Here is a 26,220-nt window from a genome sequence, read left to right on the forward strand (position 1 = left end):
TGTTTATTCAGTGGAGTCTTTTGTTAGATAAGTATTTTTGCAACGTATTCAATTTTAAAAGTTTGAGTTTTTCTCTTCATGATTTAGTTTAAATCCGATCTCATAAAGTATTATTTCATTCAAAGATGTCATTCTTCAAATCATTCAAAAACACGCGTTATACCGCATTGGGTCAAGATGATGACAATGACGGTGCTCCCTTACCACCACCAGCAACTCAAGTAGATTCTTCAACTTCATTCAAAACAAAACTACAGAAATTAAACCCCTTTAGAAACCAATCAATATACCTTCAAGATGACGAAAATTACGCAACTTCAGATCCAGGAATGTTTGAATTATCAAGGTGGGATAGAATGCTTATATTTGCATTATGTTTTGCAGGGTCATTATGTTGTTGGTTAATATGTATATTTTTATTTCCAATTTTAAGTCTAAAACCTAGAAAATTCGCCTTACTTTGGTCCTTAGGTTCAATATTCTTTTTAGTTAGTTTTGGAGTTTTACAGGGACCTCAAGCTTATCTTATTCATTTATTTTCATCAACCAGAATTATATTTACAATAATATTCGGAGCAAGTATCATTTTGACCTTGATAAGTAGTTTAAGTTTAAAAAGTACGCTTTTGTCCATAGTGTTTGCAGCAATCCAATTGCTATCTGCGGTTTGGTATAGTGTCAGTTACTTCCCACTTGGAAAACAGACTTTGAATTTAGCTGGTAGTGTGGCTAGAGGTCAAGTAGATAATTGGATAAATTCATAGGATAATGAAGAGTTAAAGTTTTATGGTTTTAAAATTATATTGTTGAAACTCATTCTTTATACACCTCTGTAAATTCTGATATCGATAACTTTTCAAAGTCTGGATATGCAGAGTTTAATCCTTTTTCAACAACTTTAATAATTGCTTGATTTGCATTTGGGTCCTCTTTCGTTGTTTGCGAAAGTGTGATAATTTTATTGCCTATATCCTTCAATTTTTTATCACCATCTGAGTTTAATATTTTATCTAAACTTTTTATAGCTTGTAAAGCCAAGACGTATTTACCTTGAGCTGAATAAATTTTGAAAAAATTCTCCCAAACTAATTTAGATTTTGGTGCTTGATCCTTCATGTCCTCATAGAGTTCGAACAATTGTTCAATTATGTCAGATTCCTGTAAATCATGAAGTAATTTAATTCCAAACGGATCTTTATCATCTTTTTCACTCTCAACTTTCGCTTGTTGTTCTAATTTTTTCTTATTATTTTGTCCTTTCACTTTCTTCTGTTTCTTTCCACTCTTTTTAATTTTGAAGTCATTCTCCTTCGATTCAACTTTCAAACTTTGCTGTTCTCCATAAAGCTCAAAATATAATTCCGTGATACCTTTCAATGCTCTAATGTATACAGGTGAGGATTTAATTTTGTCTTCCCATTTTATTGTGTCTATGTAATCTCTAGGTGTTCCTCTCCTCAAACAATATGAATGAAAATCATATTGATCATTAAAATATATTTTGAAAGTCTTGAGAATTGCTTGAAATCGTTTTATTGCTAATCCCTTGTTTATTTCAATTTCCTCAATACCAAGTTCATATTCCTCGCTGTCTTTATCATAATTGGACTCTTCGAATTTTTGAATTAACTCATGATAAATTCTAGCATATGCCTCTGCACTTTCAATTAACACCCAATTTACCTGCATGATGTGTAAATCTTTACATCCATTAATCACACCTTCTTCTAATTTTGTAAACAATGATATACAATCAATAGCTTCATCCACTCTATTATCTCTAAGTAAATATTTAGTCGCTTTCGAGTTGATAAACCTATCTTGTAAATCTAATTCCCTACCTTGAGTCATAACATTTGACGCTTCTCGCAATTTTCCTAAATGTTTCAAAATTCTTGCTTTTATTATGTAAAGCTCAACCAACGTAGGGGAATGGTCTAATGCTAAGTCAATGTATTTCGATGCTGTTTCAAGATCATTTGTGTAAAGGTAATGCTGAGCAAGGAAAAAATAAGTCCATACAGTGACAGTCGGATTTTTGATTTCAAAAGCTTCATCATGAAGGAAGTTTAGAACAATATTTTCGATTACTTTCAATTTTTTTTTATCTTGATATATTGGTTTAATATTTACAAATGTGGCTGGAACACCTCTTAACAATTGAGGTACAATATAGTCTCTACATTTGTTTTCAAATAAATCAGATTCACTTGGTAAGAATGTCAATGGAATGAATTTGGGTGGGTCAGATTTCGGATAAAATGATTGAAGTTTCTCATATAATTTTAATCTTACCTCAGGTGACTTATTAGATGTTTCCAATGCTACCTCCAATAATGTATAAAAATCTTTATTATCTGGGTTTCTTTTTAATAATTGTCTGTAAACTTTTGATGCTTCTTTTTTTTCGCCTAATAATAACAAGTATTTAGCTTTATATTCCAAGTATGATAATTTATCCTTTATACCTTCTTTATCATTTTCTAATACTTCCAACGCTTTTGTAATATTTCCAGCTTCTGCAATAATTTGATTTTTATACAATAAACATTCACTATGCTCATACATATCATTTTCTGTTAAATGTTCCTTTATGATATCTTCAATTTTACTCAAAGTCCCTACTGCCCCATTATAATCTTTATTCAAATGTTGAGCAACAGCTAACCCCGTCCAATTTGCCCTAAATCCTGGTGCATGTTCTAAATATAATTGTCTACTTTCCACCAAATGCTTGTAATCTCTATTTTGAGCTTGCATAAATGATAAATCACGTAATATAGGTTTGTTAGGAGATCCATTGTCATTGGCTGCTTTCAACCATTTTGCAGCTTCAACGTAATCTTCTAATGCTCTATAGTATAAACCGACTAAATGATTCACTAGGTAATTTGATGCACCCTTGGTAATAGACTTTTTAATGTATATTTCAGCTTCATTTTTGTGACCAGTGTGAAATAATATACAACCTTTTAAAGCTAATGATTCAGCGTGATTGGAATTTTTTTTTAAATTTGCATCCACTAATTTTAAAGACTTTTTGTATTGTTTCAGATCATAGAGTTTCAATGCCTCTCTAAAATTACCATCCTCCTTATTTGCAAATATGGGTGTTGCCTTTTTCGTGACCATTGATTGTCTTGAGATGGTTTGGTTATGTTTCGTGGTAAATTCAGTTGTTGAATCTGGTTCGAGTTAAACTTGGATCTTGATGAAAAAAAAAACTCAAAATCTCCAGACGCAATTTGGTAGCTTTCGTAAGGCTACAAGTTTTGTATTAATTTTTTCAGTCTCACTGTATTCATTTATTTATTAGTTAGATCTAGAGAGATAAATGAAACTTTCACAGTGTTACTTGCAATCATCAACGTTTTGTTTTAAACTACGCCTAAAATATTGAAATGAGATTGATATCACTAGGTAGGAAGCTCAGCATCTGTGATTTGAAAGGTTTAAAACTTTTGCATTTTCTTTCATATACTATTTGGACTGTCCCTTGAGAGATCAAATTTCAATTCTTTCATATTTCTTCAGATGATACATGAGAAACCCTAATCAACGTAATAAAGTCTTCAATTGCAGCTGAAGAAGTTCATATCAAATGCTAGATAATTATAAAAGTGTCAGGTATAGGCTATATTACCTTACTATCATCTGAGCTACCAAGATACATGGAACTACATTCCCTTATCTATCATCTAATATTATCGGTTTATATATAGTCTCCTCTTCTTTAGTTCCTAGCTTAGCTAATATACACTCATTAGAACATTACATGGAGGTCCTTGACCAAGACAGAAATGGGGGATTTTCAATCATCTTAGTAGTCTAAAGGAGTATGGTAGTCATGATTTTTGTTTTCTACAAAACATTAATAGCGATCACACATTCAAGTCAAGAAATCACTTCAATTCCAAGTTTATTACAAATTGGTTGTTAAACATTAACTCCTTGACTAATCAAACTATCACGAATGATACTACCACTACGTATATCCGTTTAACTATTGAGATGGTGCTTCCTTTCGCCTTAGTTGACAATGGTGAAACTGGATCAACCTCATTTGTGCAACTGAGCAAGCACGGCAATGGAACTCATACAGAACAATGGATCTCAGTCATTTTAAAGTTTTTCGAGAATGGTCAAATTGGATTACAATGTCTTTACCTGGTACGATAAAGGGACGTTTCTTTTTCATCTTTATTGGTCCACTAATCATACTTAACACTGATTACATTACGGAGCGATATTTTAAAGAGTCCAAATCAAGACCAATAAACCCGAATGCAACTGAACCTGTCGTTCAAACACAAGTCAATGAATTATTTACATTAATTGATACAGCTAAGTCGAGACTTCATAGATATGATACTGGCAATCATTATATATCCAGACATACATTAGATTGAATCAAGCTCGCAAGGTGAAAAGACATACGAAGTGATGACGATACAATACATAAGCAGCATCCAATGTCTTAGTCACATCAATTAATTCGCAACACATTGAATTTTCCACAACTGATTTTCATTAATCACTTACCAATTCTTCCGGGCTACATCGATTTTTATCACTAGCTTTTCATTACCAGTCGGTTTTATTCATTTCACTTACTATTCACGTACTTCCCAAATTTTGCAAAAGTATTACGACGGATCTAATCTTTTCCTGACAAATTTGGTACCACTTAGTGACAATGAGAGACAAGATCGACAAGAATTTATCCAAGTGCATGAACAAATAAAATCCTTTTCATCCGTTTTAGAGTTTCTTACATGGTTCGCAACATTCATTCTTGCAGAAGAAGAATCAAGTACAAGCAGAGCTAGCGATAAATTTCAAGCATTTAAATTCGCAAAAATGGTGGTAAACTATCATGAACTTATCAGTATGCTGAGATCATTAGACGTTTTACCTTATATCGCGTTTCATTGAAAACGTCATGAAATTCTCACTGCATCATGGTTGTTTCAATATCTATCATTGACAAAACTATTATAAATGTTTATCCCTCTGCTAGCAATTATTTTAAGATTATAGCAATGGATGTCGCTGCTTTTGGTTTCACAATTGATGTTCTTCGAAAGACAAATCATGAACACATAAAACTCATTTTTTTCAAGAATTGGATTCCCGAGCCCGGAAAGATCAAGTTTTGTAGCAGTTTTCTCATCGATCTACAGGAGCTACTACAATTACATATGCAAAACCACTTTTCAAACTTTCGTTTTAAAAGCAAAATTGAGCAATCGCAGCTTTTCAAAAGAGATTGAAGATCAATTTCAATTCAATTTCACTTTGGCGACACAACTCAATTTACAGTTTATTTTAAGGTTACATTATTACTTACGTCCGTTGGGATTGACTCAATAATCAGGACAAAAGAATGATTCAATGAAATATGCTGTTTATTGATCACCTATCAAATTAGGATTTAACTTCTGGTATCGGAAGGATCCAGAAAATTCGGCGTTGATCCATCCATCATATTTACAATTTAAAGTACAATTTAAAGTCAAACATTATCACTTTCTTATCACAAATATTATTATATTTGCAATATCCTCATCAAGATTTAAAGTTTGATCTCAACGATGGTATCAATTTTCAATTCCTTCATCTATTCATGTATATGCTCAAAGCTAAGAAAAGGGGGGGGGTTGTCAGGTATAGGCTATATTACCTTACTATCATCTGAGCTACCAAGATACATGGAACTACATTCCCTTATCTATCATCTAATATTATCGGTTTATATATAGTCTCCTCTTCTTTAGTTCCTAGCTTAGCTAATATACACTCATTAGAACATTACAAAAAGAATCTCTGATCGGAAAGTTTTGATAAAATGCGGATAGTGTCGCTACCAACCAAGGGATTAATTCTAGATTTAAGGAACACTCTTTTTAATCAAAAATTGAGCGACGGTAGAAAATTCACCTTCGTCGGAAGTCAATTTTCGAGAGTGACGTACGCGGGTTTTGACCGGAAAACTTTAATTTTCAGAACACTAATAACGCAACTACAACTCCAACACTTTAAAAAATTCTCAATATCGAGCAGTATTGGACCCAGTCTTCTTTGTCAATGCTACTACGACTTTTCAAGATAACGTGAGAAGCATAGAGACGAGTAAAGTGGAGAGATCAAGTTACCAGGGATATGATTGACTTAAGTCCAAGTATGAAATAACCTTAGTCCAAGTATGAAATAACCTTTCTCTAAAACGCAACTAGTTTTTTCATTCGAGATTAAAAAATCACGTTAACGCAAAATATTTGGTAGCTCACGGAGGTCATTTTTCCCTCTTCAAATTGAGCTAATTTGAGTTAAAATGAACATGAAGATATGTGAATTAATTTCATTGTAGACACTGAAACGCAAGGTTTTCTATATATTGATTAAAAAAATTTCAAATATGAGAGTTTGTTAAAGTGAGTTTGAATGGAACGTACTATAAATTTTAGTGTTAAACTAATTCAGTAAAATGTATTATGTATAGAATTTTTTAATCAAAGTGAATTACTTAAAATTTACTTTGTCTAATAAAAAAATTAATTTGAAGTCTATTCAAATTTTGCCTTCGTATACAACCATCATCAACAACGTCATATCAATCATCGTATATATATTAATGACTCATACACTCGGTAAGTGAGGTCTAATTGATTAAATTCCGATGTTTGCAACCCAACAACCTTTTAATCCTGAATATACTCAAAATGGGGAGAAAAGAATTCGTACAAAAGTAGCTTGTGACTATTGTAAAAAGAGAAAATCAAAATGTGATGGTGAAAATCCTTGTTCAAAATGTGTTGATAAAGATCGTCAATGTGTCTATACGATAGTTCAAAAACAACGGAAGAAAAGAGAAACTAAAGGTTCAAATAATTTATCATCAAATGACAACTTAGGTGTGGGAGCAGGTATCAAACCTGTAAAAGTAACCAAGAAAGATAAAACTGTAAATCAGTTAAATTCAAGAATAAATGTTCTAGAAAATTTAATAAGTAAAATAGTTTCAAATATGGATCCATCAGCCAGATCTGTCATACTAGATCAAATACCTGGTGAAGAATTAAGTGAATTAAATTCTTCTACTTCTGATGATGATAGTTTGAGTGATGAAATTGAAGAACCTAAAAGGCGAAAAAATTTAGAATTTAAAGATGCAGATTTAGAGTCGGATTTATTTGGTGAAGATGTCAAAGATGTTGCAAAAGATCCAGTAATAATGAAGGATATGCTTGCACCATCTGATAAAACCTGTTTTTCTACAAGAATGAAGAATCGAATAGCTCAATATTGTGGTACTCATTCCATGTTTTATACATTATCTTCAAAAGCATTAGATTGGTTAAAGAAAAAGATAACAGGATCTGATACGAACTTTTTAACAAATGATATATATTCACCGTTACGAAAAATGCCGATGCTTTTGAATAATATTGTTGAAAGGTCTAAAAATCAATTAATAGAGAAGTCAGCAATTGAAAATGATAATTTAAAATTTCTTCAACATCATGAAAGAAACATAATATTTGAAGCAATTGATTTATATTACTATAAATTTGGCTCAGCTTCATTTGTTTGTAGCCCTAGTACCCTCAGAGAGTTATTTCATAAGTATTTTCAACTTAGTGATAGTGATGAGATCACGTTCAATTCAAATATTACTAAAAGTGATTGTCTTATTATGAGTTCAAGTTTAGTTTTATCTTTTGCTAGATTTACCAGTAATGATGAAATTGATCCTTTATTATATCCAAACTTATCATTAATGACAACTAAAGAAGCTGAACGTTTTAGGGAAAAATTCTTCGATTTGACTATGCAAAACTATAAACATGTATCCGTCAAAAATGAAGGAATCAAGTCGGTGCAAGGTTTAGCATTATTGTCATTAATTGTGGAAGAATCATTTGTTTCTGATTTTCAGATCAATTACGGGATAATTAGTACAATGATTACTTATGCTAAAGAATGTGGTATCCATAGGGCAGATTGTTTGAACGATGATGATCAAGAATATGCATTGACATGTAGAAGAGTATGGTCTTTTTGTGAATGTATGGGAGTTGAGATTAGTTATAAAAGTGGGAAGCCCATGATAATTAATTATGATGATGTTACAACTTTAACTGATGCAGACACAAGCATTTTATCAATACCGTTGGATTTGTTTGCAAATAGAAGATATACGACTCACGTTAAAGAAACAGTTGAAAAAATCAAACAAATTGGTCCCCATTATTATGCTGGTTATTTTAATTTGATGTTGGCGAGAATCAAGGCTAAAAGTTATACCAAATTATATTCGAAACTCCCTTCTGGAATTGGTATTCAAGGAATTTTGACTGTTGTGAATGAAATAAATGATGACATGAAGAAAATGGCACAAATTATCACACCCGAACTTCGACCATCATTGGATGATGAACTAGCTCCAACGAACTGTTTTCCATGTGATGATAGAGTAACAATTATTTGCGCACTTGAATTTCATTTTTCGTATTTTTCACATTTACTTGCTGTTAATAGAGTTCCATTTGTTAAAGATTTTAAGATTGAGGATGAAAGATTGTTGCCATACGGTAATACTTCATTAAGAGCAGCTAGAAAAATATTGGAATTATCAGTTGATCCGAAAACTTTATCGGTGGTTGAAGAAAGTTCATTTCCTTTTCTCGTGTTTTATCCAATGGCAGCATTTTTAAATTTATTGGGAAATTGTTTAATCTATCCGAATGCAAGCTCATCGTACCAAGATAGTCTATTATTGATTCAGGTCTCACGAAGGTTTTTTGCATACGAAGGAACAAAGAATATAAATTTAGATAATAAAAGAATGTTTTGTGATTTGTTGAGTAGAGTATTTATCAGAATATTAGTTGATGTAATGCAAAAACAAAGTGGAGTCGATTTTTACGAAATAGTACCTGAATTGAAAGATCATTTAGATTCCGTTCACGCTAAATTTCCAGAGTTTTTCAAAAATCCAACAAATGATTTCACAGAGCTTGATAAGTTGATTAATGAGACTTATTCCAATGCTTCAACCGCAGGTTCTACTGCTTCTTACTCAAGTTTGGGTTCAGATGTCAAACCAATAATTTCAAGTTTTATTAATAATTATGGATCAGACAATTTCAGCAGTTATGACTTTCAGGATTATAATGTCAATCAAGGAATTGTGTCGGGATCTAAGCATTCTGATCCATTCGGAACTTTTGAAAATTTTATACAGCAAGAGCAACAACTAAATGATATGAATTTTAATTTCAATTTTAATAATTTTAAGGATTTAAATGATTTTACAAATTATTTAAATTTCCCTGGTGAAAACAATATTAGTTAAGGTGATTTTTTTTTTTTTAGGAATTATAGATAGCATTTGCTGGGTTTTTTTAACATCCATTTTCAGTTCTAGTCTACAAATAATTTTGCTGGTACGGCTTAATGTAAAAAGATTTAGTGTTTGACCAAAAGATATTGCAAAAATTAATTAATTAATTCATGTGTAGATCTCCAAATATATATTTAACTAGATCAAGTACTTAGATTTGTAGTGGCTCTAATTTAGGGGTTTGTGACAGATTATGTACAACTGTCTAAAAATGGAACGTTACTGATTATTTATCCGCAGTCGAATTAATATTCTCAAATACAAAATATTCAAAGCAGCTTGATACCAGAGATCAATCGTTCATTAACAATTCGATATAATTGAAATATTACCTATCATTACAAATCAGGAGGTCTTTGTTGGAAGCAGAATAACCGTCGATAAGCATATAATTGAATATTGATTTCGAAGATAACATCGGATAAGAAATTAATACATTATGTCATTGAATGAAAATTCATCACTTCCCAATAACGAACTATTAGATTCCAATCGGAAAAGAAGCTCTGAACAACCTTTTAATCCTAAGATCACTCAAAATGGTGAAAAGAGAATTCGTGTCTTAACAGCTTGCGATTCTTGTAAAAAGAGGAAGTCAAAGTGTGACGGAGAAAACCCATGTTCAACCTGTAAGCAGTCAAAGAAACCAAAAAACTGTGTTTATACTGAAAGGCAGATAAGAAAGAAGTCCAACATACCAAAGGAAAGTAAGAGGGAGAAAAAAAGTAAGAATGATTCGAAAAGTAATGAAGAAGGAGTAAAAGTTGAGAATGAGATTGATGACAAAGAAACAGAGTCGGAATTTGAGCGATCGCCCGAACTGGCAACATATGAGATAAGTCAAGAACCGAAACCTACAAATCAAGTTGATTCTTCAAACTTTGAAATGTTGGACAAAAGAATGCTGAAGCTTGTGAAAGTGATGGATAAAATGACAAAAACTATGGAGATATTAGCAGGTCAAGTTCAGTCTCAGCAAGAAATGGGCTCTGATAAGGACTCTGAAACGAATGAGGAAACAAATTTAACATCACAAGAAAACAAGAAACGTCTATTGAAACACCAGATCTCAGCCAACAACAACAACAACAACACACATACGTCTGACTCAACAAATATTGAATTTAGAAGTGGACATCAGTATATAGGAACTCACTCAATTTTGAGTATATTTTCAAAACAATCATTAGATTGGATGGAACAAACACTTGAAAAAGATGGACTTGAATATATTAGACCTGTCAGAAATTTACCATTATTCCTACACTCGAAAATGAAAAGATTTATAACAAAATGGATAGATCCACCACCAGTTGACGCCCATGCCAAAAAGAAACTAATGGAAACTCCCTTTCCTCGTGATTCAAAATTAATTTATGAAGTGATAGATGTATATTATAAGGAGCTTACAACAATAAATGTTTTAGTTGAGTCATCTTATATTGATCACCTATTTAAATGTTATTATAATAACTACAAGGAACCTCAGAAGAAGAAAAGGTTTACTTTATCAGAATTATTAATCATGACTAGTGTTGTGCTAATTGGATTGAACAATAAAATGGATCATGGAGGTTCAAAAGAACTGAAAGCGAAATTATCAAAATTATTAGATTCATTAACAAATAATGCCATTTTTTATTATCAAAGATTATGTATTGTAAGCGAAGGGATTGAAACAGTTGAAGCTTTATTATTATTCATAATATATCTTGAATTCAGTTGGCTCACAAGCCATTTAAACTATATTCCTGTAACAATTGCAATAAGATATGCACAAGATTTAGGATTACATCGTTCTGATTCATTCAGGCATTTGAGTTTTCAGGAACAAGAAAGAAGAAGACGTCTTTGGTGGTTTTGTTACTATTTTGATACGGAATTATGTTTTAGAAGTGGTAAACCTCCAACAACTAATACAAATGATGTCACAACAAATGGTGACGAAGATATGCTAGAATTTTGCTTGTCCACTTCTAACGCATTTAACGAAAGTAACTCGGATAGGAATAGCGTCAGTCATAGATTCTGTTTAGACGCAGCAGATGAGGCAATATTGGGGGACAGTTCGCAACCTTTAAGTTATAGATTATTGAAGAGTTTGAAAAAGTTTGAACATACTGACCCTCATAATGTTCTGTATTACCATTTTTTTGCGTTATTGTTAGCCAGAATTAAATCTAAATCGTATCATTCATTATTTGAAGCTGCTGCTCAAGCAAAGGACTTTGATGTCTTGTCTTCAACATTGGAAGACTTAAATGAAGAGATGTTTGAGCTAGCTAGATGGTCTGAAAGTGAAGAAAGGCCAAGATTTTATCATGATCCACAATTTAAATTTATGCCGAATGATTGGTCAAAAAGTAAAAGAGAAGTTGTATTGGTTTTGCAATTGACATTCTTTTCGCATTTAATGGTCATCAATAGATTCCCATTTATTTTAAAAACTAAGTCATTAGAGACGGATGATAGAATTTTGAAATTCAGAACGATTGCATTAGACTCTGCCAGGACCATTTTGGTATTGATCAAACAATTGAACAAGTCAAACACTACCGCATCATTTTATAACTGGTTGTCATATTTACCTGTGTCTGCATTTTTAATACTTTGTGGTACATGTTTAAATCACCCTTCGGCCCCTGAAGTTCCTAGTGATATCAGACTATTGATTGAATCGTCGTTAGGATTTTTCGATATCACGGGTTTATCATCAGATGCTAATACAATAAAAGCCATTTTGGGCCATGGTGAACAGGATGATTTTACACAGATATTTATAAAATTAATGCTCAGAATTGTAATAAAAAATTATGAAAACAAATCAAGAATCACGGACTTTTCAAATGATAAAAAATTACAAGAACATTTAAACAATATACAAACTAAATTTCCGGAGTTATTTAAAAAGTTTGATAATATAAATGATAGCTTAACTTTAGTTGGTGCATCCCTTTTTGATGATAGTTATCAGCAACAATCATTTGAATACGATCTGATTAGTAATAAAAGTAGTTCCAGTAATCGTGTTAGTCCTTATGTGAACTCCCCAAGATATAATCCATCAGTGTCAAATATTATGCATCCAGATCAAAGTGGGCAATCACATTCATCAACATCACCTTCATCAGATCAAAGTAACTATTCAATGTATCCAAATCAAAACCTTCCACAACAGTTTCAAGTTGGACCTGGAAGATCGTCACCATTAAATGCACCATTTAATCAGTTTCATCCAAATCAAATAAGTCAAGATCAAATGTATATTCAACCAAATGCAAGTAATGTTCGTTCGAATCACAATGTTAATCTTAATGACCAAAATATCCCATATCAACAAGTGAGTTCTGAAAATCAAAATAAGTATTTTGGAAATAATGTTCCTCCAACACCAACTCAAATGTTTGATAATTATGATTTGTTAGCTCAACATTTTAATAATGATGGCGCTTCTAATATCATATTGAGTCAAATGAATAATATGCCTAATTTCTTTTTTGATAATAATTTAGGAATATAAGACATTATGAAATTTAGTTGTTAATTTGGACCTTAAGTTCGTCGTGAGAGGCTTGAAAAATATTAGTCTTCTTGTGAAAAATTGGACAGGAAAAATTATGCTATACACTCACATAATATTCATATTAGTATGAGAACTGGGATATCGGATGGTGTAGTGATTTAATATAATTTTGCCGTTTTAAATGTACATTTTAAATGTAAATGAAGTCATGAAAATAACTCTGTTAGTTAAATGTTGAGGAAACTTATTTCGAGTTTTAAAATTGAATGCTATTGACAAATCAAGAATCTGAAAGTAGTCGATTAGTTATTTTTCCAAACTCGAAATTGCATCTGTGTTTTGTTTTTAATAAATTTAAAAGTTTCACATATTTAAATGAACTTAAAAGTAATAAGTCTATGTTATTTTATGCACTTTAATTCTTTTTAATTTCTGTACAAAAAACACTCTACGGAATTTTATCAACACCATGCCATAAAAAACTTTATTTATGAAAACGAATACTAGTGGATTTTATTAGAATTTTTATCACTAATGCTTCGAATGTGGTCCATAAAAGAAATTTAAATTCATTTGCATCAAAAAATTATCAGTTGTTTCAAAAAAATGCGATGTGTTGGAATTTGTGAATGAATAAATAAAAAATTAGAGATCAACTCTACGGACCAATTCTTTTCCTAATTATAGTCCGATCCGTTGAGTGTTAAGATTTCTGCAATGGATTTTAAACCTAACTAATTAGTTACTTCTTTTACTATGTAGTTCATAATAGTTTTGTGGATTTGAATTATTTGAAATTTTTACTAAAATTTGATTATTTTGTTTTAGTGAGATTTGCTAACTTTAAGCGAAAAAACTTAACTTTAATAATATTTTAAATTCCATGGAATTTAGTTAGGTTCAAAAATTTAATTTCAAACTGAAAAACAAATTTGAATCGTCAATGTATTTCACAGGGAAATTTTAAATTTTGATGGAGCAGATAATCAAACACAGAATTGTTTGACCATTTAATCCATGTAATTAATTTATATGTAATTTTCCTCATAACTGATGATCGACATTAATAAGTGGCTGGTATTTATGTACAATTTTATGTACAAACGTTTAATATTTTTCTTCACCTAACTTTAAAATAAATGACAAATTGAAACGCTTTTTCTATTTCACATAACCTTTTACAGAAATCCTCGATTTTCTAAGGAGATTTCTATTAAAGATTTGAAAGGTTAATACAAGAATGTGAATAGAAATACAGGAGTGCTGAAATTGCCCCCTAAGTAGCTACTAAATTTTCGGAAGTTTTAAAACACTAAAAATTAGTTAGTATCAGAAAATCTCCATCCTAATTTTACTTACACAAAGTAATGCTACCAACCAAAAAACTTTATTTTTGATCAAGTTAGGTTGTGAAACAAAACAAATAATAATTTATGCGGCTTTCACAATTAAAAATTATCGTTTCAAAAATTGTCAACTTTTCATTGAATATACTTTGTATCAGAAGTTACATGCACAAAAAACTAAAAGCTGGTTATCTCGTATGTCTTCCAGGGTAGATCAAAAACAATTTGTCACTGTACGCAGAAATAAAACACGATAATGTATATGTATTAAGTCTAATGCGCAAAGAAAGCTTATTGAACAAGAACATCTTAAGATTTACAAAGTTTTGATAAAATCAGGATTGATAATAAGGGTTGTAGTAGAATCCAATCAATTTGAATTTGAACGAATAAGAGAAAATTAAGATGCTAAACTCCATTCAACTCGAAGACAATCATTGCTAATGTATTTTACTTTATATAAATGAACAATTGGTCATCAATTCAGTTTAGTTATCTAACCCGGCCCGTTATTTCGGCATCATGATTGAAATCTAAAAATTTTTAAAACTTGAGGCTCAGTAATAAAATTTGTAAATTTTTGAACTAAAATGCACTATAACACCAGTAAATACCTACCTAAATTGATGTAAGATATTGTGAAAATTTTTGGTCCAGCGATTTTTACATTCGATTCAAAACTCGTCTTCCAGAGGGAAATAACATAAATGTAATTCCTAAGTACTACCTTCATCAAATCATGTTATTTGTGTTTTTAAGTATTCTTCATTCATATGGGAAAAAAAAGCATTTTATACATTAAATATCTTTGTTTCAAGACATTGATTTAACTGATAGGTATTATATGTTATTATTAGTTTCATCATATAGAATTTTGCAGTTTCGTTAATTCCGTGTTAAATATAAAATCTGCACACATTTTGTCCAAGTAACATTGGGTGTCTTAAATTAAGAAAGAGAAAAAGGAATTTATGTGAAATAAATAAACTACTAGAGTGGGAAAAGAATAGCAAATCTTAAAAGCAAAATAAAGTTAGTATTTATTATTTAAATTGCTGTACATAATACTTTAAAACTTTAGCCACTTTAGACTCAAATTTATACTTTTTATTGTTTATATATATTACAAAAGTTTATATAATTAGAAAAGTGGTAAATTGTCATCAAATTTAAGCTAAATTCACATTTCACATTCTATTATGTTAGCACTTATAGGATGAACTACGGCAGGCTATTTCATAGTAATTAGATTACATTTCTGTAAAATTTCAAAATTTCAAATCAAAATTTCAATTGCATGCAGGTTTGGTTTAAATCTGAAATATAAATAATGCATGCATATAAACTAACACTAGCCCTAAATTAGATTTTGTGTAAATTAGATTTTGTGTAAGTTAATTGTCATGTGATTTTATTGTGTAAATTTTTTTTTTTTTTTGTTCTTTTGAAGATAAAAACGTAAGAAGAAAGTAAAATTGACTATAAAATAAATCTTTACAATTCTTTTCATTCCTAAAACTACTTTCTGCTTGTAATTCCATTACTTGCATTTTCAATCAATTGGGACTCAAGAGAAAATGTTTTGATAAAAAAGCTCGTTATGTTTCAAGTAGATTACCCCTTACTTAATATATTTGAAAAGAATGTTTTTTAATTTTCCTCTAAAACTTGTATGACGATGGATAAATCCTTATGCTTAAAGTCAATGATGGAAACCAACTGTCGAAATCTTTTTAACTATCCAGCAATCGATGTGATAAAATGCAATTTCTTTTTGACATCAAGTTGACGGATCATCACCACCATTTTTTCAAACTGTTACAACATTAACTTCATAAGTAAAACACTAATTATTTTAAATCAATTAATAACTTCGGAATCAAAAATACGTTGAAAAATAGTTTCCTTAAACTTCAACTTTAATTTTTTTTTTTTTTTGTTTTGTTTTAAATTAATTTATTAGGCTAGCTACTGCACCTTAATTAAACTTTAAAGTTTAATTTAAAAAAGTTTAAAAAAGTTTAAATTTTAAAAGTTTAGATTTAAAAAAAAAATAATATTAAAAGAAAAGTTTAGATTTCAAAAATCTATACGGAGATAGGTACACGAAGAACCTGTAACTGAGTAAATACCTTTCAATATTTCATCAATGCAAAAGTTTAAATTGATGTATTTAATATTCCATGCTTGAGTATTAATAACACTCAAGCAATAGTGATGGAGAAGTCTGTGTAATAGTAAATTAAAATAGATAGGGCCATGAGAGAATTTTGAAATGAAATAGCGAATTAGAATGAATGAAAAAGCAAATTTAAAGAGTTTGTTTGTGAAGAAGCGTCAAAACTTTATTAAAAATCGATTTTCTCTCCAATAACAACACAAATAGAATAGATCAATGAATGAAAAAGTCGAATTAGATACTCGAATTCAACTGGACGATTTCTTTTTTTAATTTATTTGTTTCTCGAAGATACATAATGATCAAATCGCTAAAATAAGTTTTGTTTTGGGGTTTTTAAACTAAACTTTTAGTTTCCACCAAACTTTTAATCACTTTTTTTTTTTTTTAGATTAAATTTACTCATTTTCTTGCACAACTTGAACTTGAATTCAAAATCTAAATTCAAAATTAAACCTAAAAAAGACTATAGAAAGAATTATATTATTACATATTTTCTTACATATTAAAACAAGGGGGATAATTATCAAAATATTATTTTTCCCTTGAATAATTATTATTTAAAGTTAATTATTAAAGTTTACGCTTAAAAATTGTGAGAACATTTTTTTCCAAAATAACTTTTACTACTTACAACGATTTGTTACACATTCCTAGACTTGGAGTCATGCTACTTCATTCATTATGATTTTGTTGTTCTCAAGAACTTGTACTTAATTTTTTGAAAGACTTAGGCTAAAGTAGACTAAGTTCTTTTTTTTATTTTTTTTTTTTTAATTTAATTTTTTATTCGATTTTATTATACGAGAAATAGAATTTCTAACATCAAAAGTAAAAAATATAATAATCTTTTAAACAATAAAATAATAATAATAAAGTTGTTTTCTATTTTCTTTATAAAGTTATAATATATCATTTTCAAAGATTGAGTTATTATAATCAATTAGATAAATTAAAACTACGTAATCTTAATCATTGATATCCTTAATACCATCTATTTAATCAAAGACTCAATGATTAAAGATGTCGGATTCACCAAATCTACCGCACGATCAAAAACAGCAACAGCAACAACATCAACATCAACATCATCAACATCAACAAGGTTCAACTTCTTCAAATCCACGACTTCGAACAAATGAAAAATTCCGACGAGCACCACAACAACATGATCTTCAACAGCAACAGCAACAACAACAACAGGACGAAGATTTAGAATTAAATCGAGAGCAAGACCAAGATGAAGATCAAGAGGATGACGACGATGACGACGACCAAGATAATCAAGAAATTAATGAGGATCAAGATCAACATCAGGATCAAGACCAACATCAGGATCAAGACCAACATCAGGATCAAGACCAACATCAGGATCAAGACCAACATCAGGATCAAGACCAACATCAGGATCAAGACCAACATCAGGATCAAGACCAACACATGCCGCAACCTGAAAATCATGAATTAGAATCAACTAATTTACTACAACCATCTAATGCATCAATTCCAATGTCTCAAAATCTAGAATTCTTCAACCGTTCTAATAACCGTGTTCCATCAATTACTGATGGAAGTACCATAACTCAAGATAGCTCAACTATTGCTTTATCACCCAGTGAAGGTAATTCCCTGATTTATAACCCATCAATTAAACAAAATCAACAACAAATACCTGCAAGAAAAAAAAGAGTTCGAGTTTCAAAAGCTTGTACATATTGTCGTAAAAAAAAAGTTAAATGTGATGGAGGACATCCATGTTCAAATTGTCGTCAAAATAATGATAACGATTGTGTTTATGTAAGTGACTCAGAAAGGAAACCTAGAGCCCCTAGAGCAAGCTCTATTATTTCTTCAAATGCAAATAAAGTAACTAAAACACAATCAATTAAAGAATTAGACACAAGATTGATTAATATTGAGAATTTATTAGCACATTTAACTGAAGGTCTTCGAGATTCTAAAAACTTAACAACACAAACTGGAATAAAAATTAAAGAAGAAAAATCAGAAAATGATGACGGAAAACAAGATGAAGAGATTGATATCGATGTCAACGAAGGAGATGATGATAATATAACAAGTAGTTTTGTTGAAGACAAATCTTCCCACATATCATTTACTCGACCTAAAGCAAAACATGTCAATGCTCCCCCATCAAGTTCATATTTACAAGATATAGATGAAAGAGGAGAATATAATGATAAATCAGATCCTGAAGTATTACTAAATAAATTTGGATTCCATTCGGTCATTGATATTTTTTCAAAAGCTTCATTTGATAATATTTTATTTGGTTTAGGTCCACATCATAAATCTGAAACAAAAGATTTGCAACAAATTATAAATATTTATGATTTTTTTTCACTGGCTTTTCTTGACTCTGTAAGTCAACCAATCAAAACAAATTTAAGAAGTAGAACTGATTTGATGGATAATACTTTTTCGGATGAAACATTGCCATTAGAAATATTAAGTAGGTTTGATGAATTATATATGGCTTCATATATTTGTGGTGCTTCATATTTAAAAGATTTATTTGAAAAATATTTTCAAAATAAAAAGAAAATTCCAACAAAGGGTCCTAATTCAAAATTGAGATCTTTTACTTGGTCAGAACTAATGATTATGACTTGTCTGATAAGTTTATGTATATCACAAATTGTTGATGAAAGAAATGTCAATAAAATTAAAAAAATAGGTAAACCAGCTGGTAAAGCATTACAAAATTTAAGTGATCAAGATTTATTAGAATTAGATTCTAAATGTTTTTTCTCACTGATTTTTTATTATAATAGATTAGCATTTTTAAGTGAAGGTGTTTCAACGGTTCAAGCACTTTTATTATTTATCATTTATTTACAGCTGGTTACATCTTCAATTAAAGTGATATATTTGCCGTTGACAATTGCAATGAGAAATGCTCAAGAACTAGCATTACATAGAAGAGAATCGTATGAGGGATTGAGTTGGCAAGAGCAACAAACTAGAAAGACATTATGGTGGTTTTGTGAATCTTATGAAGTTGCATATTGTTTCCGTCATGGTAAACCAATTCAAATAAGAGAAGATGAACTTTCTGCTCTTATTGATGGTGACAAATCAACCAAAACAATCATGCATTCTAATATTGAATTAATAAGGAGTTTATGGGATGAAAGAACTAAGTTAGATGAATCAAAATTAAATGAGATGAAAGAGAAAAGAACTTTACATCAATGTGCTGCTTATTTTATTTATCGATTAACAAAAATTAGAATGAGATCTTATGATTTAATTTACAGTGTATCGGCTCAAAATAATAGATTATCTACAATATTTTCTCATATTGATGATATAAATAAAAGTATGCAAGAATTAGCAGATTTGGCGGAACCTCCGATAACTATTTGTTTTTATAATGATCCAAGATTTCTATTTAAGTCGAAAAACAAACCATTGGAACAAATTTTGGTGGTTGATTCTGGTTATGAAAATTTCTTAGCTATGTATTTTGAATTCTATTTGCATTTAATGACAATAAATAGAGTGGCATTGCAACCAATAACTAATACTGGTGATAATGAAGATTTAATACAAAAAGCAAGAGAATTTAGAAATATAGCTAATGAAAGTGCAAGAACAATCTTATATGTTACAAAAAGTTTTAATATGAAAACAATGTATTTTTCAGCTTTCAGTTGGTTTTTATACTATCCATTTGCTGCATTTATGCACTTGGCAAGTGTTCATCTTGCTAATCCAAACACTCATGAAGCTGAGTCTGATTTAAAGTTAATGATTGAAATATCTTTTAGCTTTTTTGCTTATAAGAATAAAAGTAAGACTGTCAAGATAGTAAGAAACTGTGTTAGACAAACATTATATGATTTAATCACTCGTTATTTTCTTAAAATTTTTTCAAACATCATTACTGATCCAGAAGTACATAATAGAATATTTGGTAAGAACAAAATATCTCAAAAACATTTAGATTTGCAAAATCAATTTCCTGAATTTTTTACAGCTAAAAATCAATTGGGTATTAATTCAGAATTAACCACTGATGTATTTAAAAAATGGTTCAGACCATATGCTTTAGCTAACACTGGTCAACTCCCGGTAAACGAAGAACATCTTAGAGCCAATGATCATAATCAAAGACAAAACGATGATCATAGAAAAATTAATCAATTAGGTGAAGAAAGTAACAAAACGGATGCTTTATCAAAATCAAATTCTCAAATTACATCAGACATAACTTCGAATGAAAATTCTGGAACTGGTGAATCACTTAAGTCAAGTAATACATCTAGTGGTTCCAATAAGAATATACTGGTTGAACGTAAAATAGACAATATTTTGAAAAATGCAATATCACCACTGAATTCAACACAAGTAAGAACTCAAGAGTATGAAGATCAATTAACGGATTTTGCTTATCAACAACAAAGACTGCAAATACCTCAAACAACTAGTGGGACAAGTGGTGCAAGTAGTACTAAAAGTTCACAATATAGACCTAGAATGGGGCCTCGTCTGCAGCTGCAAAGAAGTATTCAACAACAGCAGAAACAACAACAACAACAACTTGACAAACAACACCAGGAACAACAAGCTCAACAACAACTACAGCAACAACAAGCTCAACAACAACTACAGCAACAACATGCTCAACAACGTGCTCAACAACAAGCTCACCAACAAGCTCAACAACATGCTCAACAACAGGCTCAGCAGCATCAACAACAAGTTCAACAACATGCTCAACAACACACTCAACATCATGCTCAGCAACAAACTCAACCACAATATTCTAATCATATGCCTCCTTATTTCCCACAAGTTGCTCAACCTGACCATTTTTCAGCTGGAGACAGTACATTTACATCTCAATTTCTGGAATCTCCTATCAATCAAAATTCAGCAATGATGCAACATACTCATTTTTTCCCAAATACAAATCAAATTCCACATATGATTGCAGCAAATGCTGACGATGATTTCCCTAATTTTCAAAGACAAAATACTCAACATCCACCACCAACTTCAGCTCATTCACAACCACAACCACAACCACATCCTCAACAGCAACAATCTTTCAGTCATCAATATGGTCCACCTCAATTCTCAGATTCAAATGATCAAAATGTACCATCTCAACAAACATTTGCTAATGTATTTGGAGCAGCAACGAATTTTGAAATTCAAGAATTATTAGATGAATACAATCAAAATCAAAATGTTGGTAACCAAGATCAAACGCAACAAGAATAAGGAACAATTAAAAGTAAATCAAATAACAAATTCAGTATTGTATTTATTTACTAGCTATTGTTATCAAACCAATCTGTATTGATTTTAAAAGTACTTTATGCATATCTATAAATATTCATAAAAATAGAGATTTGTATATTTATAATTTTGTAACATTAAAAATGAATAAAACATTTAGATTTAGATTCGCATGGATGAATTGAATAAAAACCCCTCTATAAAACAAACTTTTTTATATAAAGTTTGTAAAACTCTTTGTTTTGGTTGCAAAAAATAAAAGAAAACTTTAAATTAAACAAATCATTCGCTAACTTTAAAGGTTAAACTTAATTTATTTTAATCAAATTACTAAATTTTTTTCTTAAATGTTTCATATTAACACCCCTAATTTGAAACATTGTAAAAATGTAACGGGGTGTTTTTTTTTACATTAAAATTTAAATTTTTCAAATATTAAACTTTTGTGTAACAGTTGTGTTTTGAAATTTGAAGCTTCAAAACTAATAACTATTAAACTAATTCTAAAAATCAGAGTTATAGCTGTGTTACGATCTGAAAAGATCTAAAATTTAAAGTTTTTATACTTCAAGAGTAGATTCTATTAAATTAATTACACACGATTGCAAATCTACTTCATTTTCATGCTTTAAAAAACCTTAAACAATATCAGATATATATTGGCATATTTTAATTATCTTGTACGAATTACACCTGCTGAAATTAACATATTGATCTTTTTAGCAACTTCAGGATTTTTCATATGTTCTTGTAAAGCTTGAGGGTTTTCTCTAGCTTGAGATAATATACCTTGCATTACAGGATCTTGTAAAATTTTAACAATTTCTGGATCTTTACTAACTCTTTCCATAGTTTGTTCTGGAGTTTCTCCATCAATTGCTTGAAATCTTTGCATTGCTGCTTTATTATAAATTTGATCGATTTCATGAATACTTTTACCTCCAAGTTTTTGATCTTTTTCACGAGCTTCTTGTAAAGTTTCCATACAATGAGTATATTCTTTCATTAATAATTGAGCATTAGCTTTTCTAATATATGCTCTTATAAAATCTGGATCTTTTTCAATAGCTATATCACAATCTCTTACAGCATCTGGAAAACTTAATAATTTAATTAAAGCAGCAGCTCTATTGGAATAACCTCTAGCATCATCTGGTGCTCTTTTAATCATTTCTCCATATGCTTTTACTGCATTTGGCCAATCTTGTTTTGTGAAATATTCCTTACCTTCTAATCTAGCTTCTTCTGCTTTTTCTGGATTTATATAAGCTTTAGCTTCTCTTAATTTTATTTCTCTTTGAGTTGATCTTAATTTACTTAATACATCTGGTGTACGATGTTCTGTTAATGATTTATCAAAATATTTTACAGCATTTTCTAAATCATCTTTTTTCAAATAAATCGAACCTAATCTTGCAAATGATTTTGCAATTAATTTGTAATCAGCTCTAATATCTCTACCTTCTTCAACAGCTTTTTCACATGTTTTAATAGCAGCATCATAATCACCCTTTTCATATTCTGCAGCTGCTCGATTGTTTAAATATGTTATGTCTTTATGTGATTCCCATGCTTTGTCGTATTGAGCAATTGCTTCATCAAATTTTTTTTGTTTGTATAAGGTATTTCCTTCAGCTTTAGCTTTATCTGCCGCATCCTTATCGGAAGGTACTGCATCTTGCATTTCCACATCTTCATCTTCTTGTTCTTCTTGTGGTTTTGGCGCATCTTTTTTGCTTTCAGTTGTTGATGGGGTAGATTGTGATGATGTATCTTCAGATTTTGATTCGGTGGCTTCTGATTTTGGAGGTTCTGTTGATTTTGATGTTTCTTTTGAAGTGTTTGCGTTAGCACTTGGATCTTCACTTGGAAAATCCATATCAATTCCCATTAATGTGGCAATTATTGTCATCAATCTTGGATCAGTCAATAACTGTGTTGCATTTCCTTTAGGATTTGATTGGATTTGTAAAACTTTTGCAACTAAATCTGGATCTTTCATTAATTCAGCAGTTTTTGGATTATTTTTTAACTTTGTGATAAGATTTGGATCATTAAACATTGCTCCCAATCCCATATCATCACCATTTGAATTCCTTGCTTTTACAGCATTTTCAACTGATTCTAATCCTTTTTTTGCTTGAGCATTTGATGGATCTAATTCCAAACATTTCTTATAAGCTTTTTCAGCATCTTCAAAATTTCCAAATCCAAATTGGGCCCCAGCCAATCTAGTATAACCTTTTGCCCATGAAGGATCCAATGAGACACACTTTTCCGCGTCTTTCAATGCTTGTGGCCAATCTTTCAATGAAGCGTATGAACCAGATCTATTTGAATATAATACATGATTGGGTTCTGATGATGCTTCAATTGCTTTTGTGAATGAATCAATTGCTTTTTGAAATTCTTTTGCAGCAAAGTATTTGTTTCCCTCTGCTTTGTATTCATCTGCTGTAGTCATTTTTATGGATATAGAATGATGTTCTGTTAATACTATATGCTTTTGATTTTGATTAGTGAATCATCTATTAAAATAGTCAACTTATTCTAGTGTGCGCATTATTAAATTTATTGAAAGAGAAAAATTCAAATTTGCTAGAATATTCTTAGAAGTTGTAGAGGTTATCAAAACAACAAGTGTTTTAAACCTCTAGACTCTACCGTGATTATTAATTTTACATAAAAATAGTGTTTATTAAATTACATATGCACCAAGAAGAACTAAACCAAAAAGTGACTCATCTGCGAGAAATCAAGCCATAATTTATTCAATTCTTTCACTCAATACATTCTTTAATCACTTTATTTACCAAATTCAAAGAATAGGCTGGACCATATCCATGACATCTTTCATTACCTTTTAATTTACTCATCACTTCTGTAAAATCAATTGAGCTTGAATCTAAATTAGCTTCCTCTGCTTTAATTTGTAAGTAATCCCATACTGCTCCCAATGCTAACAATTTTTCACCCTCTTGATTATATACTGCATTCACTTTAGTTTCATCATAAGTATGACCTGAATCTTTCATTATATGAGCAATAAATTCTTGTTGATTCTGAGGGAAATTAAATTTATCAATAGTAGTAACATTTGTATGAGGCATTATATGAGATCCATCATTATTTCTTAAAAAATCATTTTCCGATGTTATTGATAAATTTTGTTTCCTTATACTATCCAATTGATCTATTAATCTTTGTCTTTCCTCCTCACTTTGTAATAGTTTAGTCTCTAATTCTTTTAATTTGGTTTCTTTACGTTCTCTAAATGCTCGCTGAGCAGCTCTATTTTGTGCTTTTCTTTTCAATTGTAATTCTTCTTCATTTAATTCTGAATCATCCCTTGCTATTAATATTGCATCTTGTTCATCTAGTAGCTGCTTCTTGGATTTCGTGGAAATTCTCCTGCTGTTATTGTTTACTTGTGGCTCATTAAACTTGGTTGGAATTATGTCATAATTGCCTGAGGTTTCTGAGGTACCTGAAGTCTGGGGTGATACTAAATGATTATTGTTATTGTTGTTTACTTGTATAGGAGATGATCCATTTGATGTGATACTTCCGATGACATGATTGTTTTGTGTAGATGATTTATGTGAATGTGAAATATTGGGATGATTACCTTGTGAAAAATGTAATGGATGTTGTTGCTCAGATATATTGAAATGGTCTTGACCCATATAGTTGAAATCGTTAGTTGTTGAAAAATTGGTTGAATTATTAAAGGGATATTGTTCGTCACCTACAGGTTGTTGATTTTGTTGTTGATCATTAAACAAGGTTACATTTTCGTGATTTAATTCACAAATATCATTGTACATATCATCATTAGCATCACTACCTGCTGACAAGATTGTTGAAGGTTGATAATGTTCAGACTTCCAGTAATTTGTGGTAGGTTGAGAAAAGGACATTTCTACTCCACTGTTTGATATTATAAAAATTGAGTTATTTTTTGCTAATGTTTCACCTACTCTATTTTACAAGTGATAATAAACTATGAATAAAGTTATAAAGAAATGTTGGTAATGTTATGACAAATTCGGCTTCTATTGAATCTAGTAGTATCTATTTGGTGAAAAAGACTTGATAAAGACTTCGTGACTTAGATTATTTTGGATAATTTTATGTTTATTAATATAGAATTGTTAATTTTCTCTGATTATAAAATATATGAACATTTGTGCACTACATTTTAATAATCCTTTTAGGCTAATATACCCTGAAGAGTAAGCTGAGTTCTGCAAATAAAAGCATGGGGACATTTCAAATTGAGAATAGAGATCTCTAATTCAATGCAAAATAGCTGAACTTGCTGACGCAAGCTATATCATCATATTCTGACAATGTTTTGTAACTGACTGTGTATATTTTGAAAAATTTGCACCACAATAAGTTGGATTCTAAAGTCTGCACAGATATGAGAGCAATGTATCTAAAGCAATACGTTCTTATCAATTAAACCGAAAACTTCAGAATTAAACATTTC

General features: G+C 30.3%; 8 protein-coding genes across 8 annotated transcripts; 5 read left to right on the forward strand and 3 right to left on the reverse strand. All coding sequences in view use genetic code 12, as the record gives it.

The window, feature by feature from the left end:
- Positions 1–125: 125 nt before the first annotated feature.
- On the forward strand, positions 126–764 carry KGF55_002100 (uncharacterized protein; the record flags this gene model as incomplete). Its single annotated transcript, XM_051756747.1, has 1 exon — positions 126–764. The coding sequence occupies one exon, from the start codon at positions 126–128 to the stop codon at positions 762–764; it is 639 nt and encodes a 212-aa protein (XP_051615088.1).
- A 49-nt stretch (positions 765–813) lies between these two features.
- KGF55_002101 (peptide alpha-N-acetyltransferase complex A subunit) lies at positions 814–3,132 on the reverse strand (the record flags this gene model as incomplete). The annotated part of the gene is made up of 1 exon (XM_051756748.1): positions 814–3,132. The coding sequence occupies one exon, from the start codon at positions 3,130–3,132 to the stop codon at positions 814–816; it is 2,319 nt and encodes a 772-aa protein (XP_051615089.1).
- An 879-nt stretch (positions 3,133–4,011) lies between these two features.
- KGF55_002102 (uncharacterized protein) lies at positions 4,012–4,409 on the forward strand (the record flags this gene model as incomplete). The annotated part of the gene is made up of 2 exons (XM_051756749.1): positions 4,012–4,170; positions 4,245–4,409. 2 exons carry the CDS (start codon positions 4,012–4,014, stop codon positions 4,407–4,409), a joined length of 324 nt encoding a protein of 107 aa, XP_051615090.1.
- Positions 4,410–6,679: 2,270 nt separating this feature from the next.
- On the forward strand, positions 6,680–9,358 carry ZNC1 (Znc1p; the record flags this gene model as incomplete). The annotated part of the gene is made up of 1 exon (XM_051756750.1): positions 6,680–9,358. One exon carries the CDS (start codon positions 6,680–6,682, stop codon positions 9,356–9,358), a length of 2,679 nt encoding a protein of 892 aa, XP_051615091.1.
- Positions 9,359–9,845: 487 nt separating this feature from the next.
- On the forward strand, positions 9,846–12,926 carry TAC1 (Tac1p; the record flags this gene model as incomplete). The annotated part of the gene is made up of 1 exon (XM_051756751.1): positions 9,846–12,926. One exon carries the CDS (start codon positions 9,846–9,848, stop codon positions 12,924–12,926), a length of 3,081 nt encoding a protein of 1,026 aa, XP_051615092.1.
- A 4,551-nt stretch (positions 12,927–17,477) lies between these two features.
- HAL9 (Hal9p) lies at positions 17,478–21,707 on the forward strand (the record flags this gene model as incomplete). The annotated part of the gene is made up of 1 exon (XM_051756752.1): positions 17,478–21,707. The coding sequence occupies one exon, from the start codon at positions 17,478–17,480 to the stop codon at positions 21,705–21,707; it is 4,230 nt and encodes a 1,409-aa protein (XP_051615093.1).
- A 691-nt stretch (positions 21,708–22,398) lies between these two features.
- On the reverse strand, positions 22,399–24,189 carry STI1 (Hsp90 cochaperone; the record flags this gene model as incomplete). The annotated part of the gene is made up of 1 exon (XM_051756753.1): positions 22,399–24,189. One exon carries the CDS (start codon positions 24,187–24,189, stop codon positions 22,399–22,401), a length of 1,791 nt encoding a protein of 596 aa, XP_051615094.1.
- Positions 24,190–24,505: 316 nt separating this feature from the next.
- Positions 24,506–25,645, reverse strand: FCR3 (Fcr3p; the record flags this gene model as incomplete). Its single annotated transcript, XM_051756755.1, has 1 exon — positions 24,506–25,645. One exon carries the CDS (start codon positions 25,643–25,645, stop codon positions 24,506–24,508), a length of 1,140 nt encoding a protein of 379 aa, XP_051615095.1.
- Positions 25,646–26,220: the final 575 nt, after the last annotated feature.

The sequence above is a fragment of the Candida pseudojiufengensis genome, assembly GCF_024610245.1.
Source record: "Candida pseudojiufengensis strain CBS 10847 chromosome Unknown scaffold7, whole genome shotgun sequence".
Taxonomy (NCBI): Eukaryota; Fungi; Ascomycota; class Pichiomycetes; order Serinales; family Debaryomycetaceae; genus Lodderomyces; species Lodderomyces pseudojiufengensis.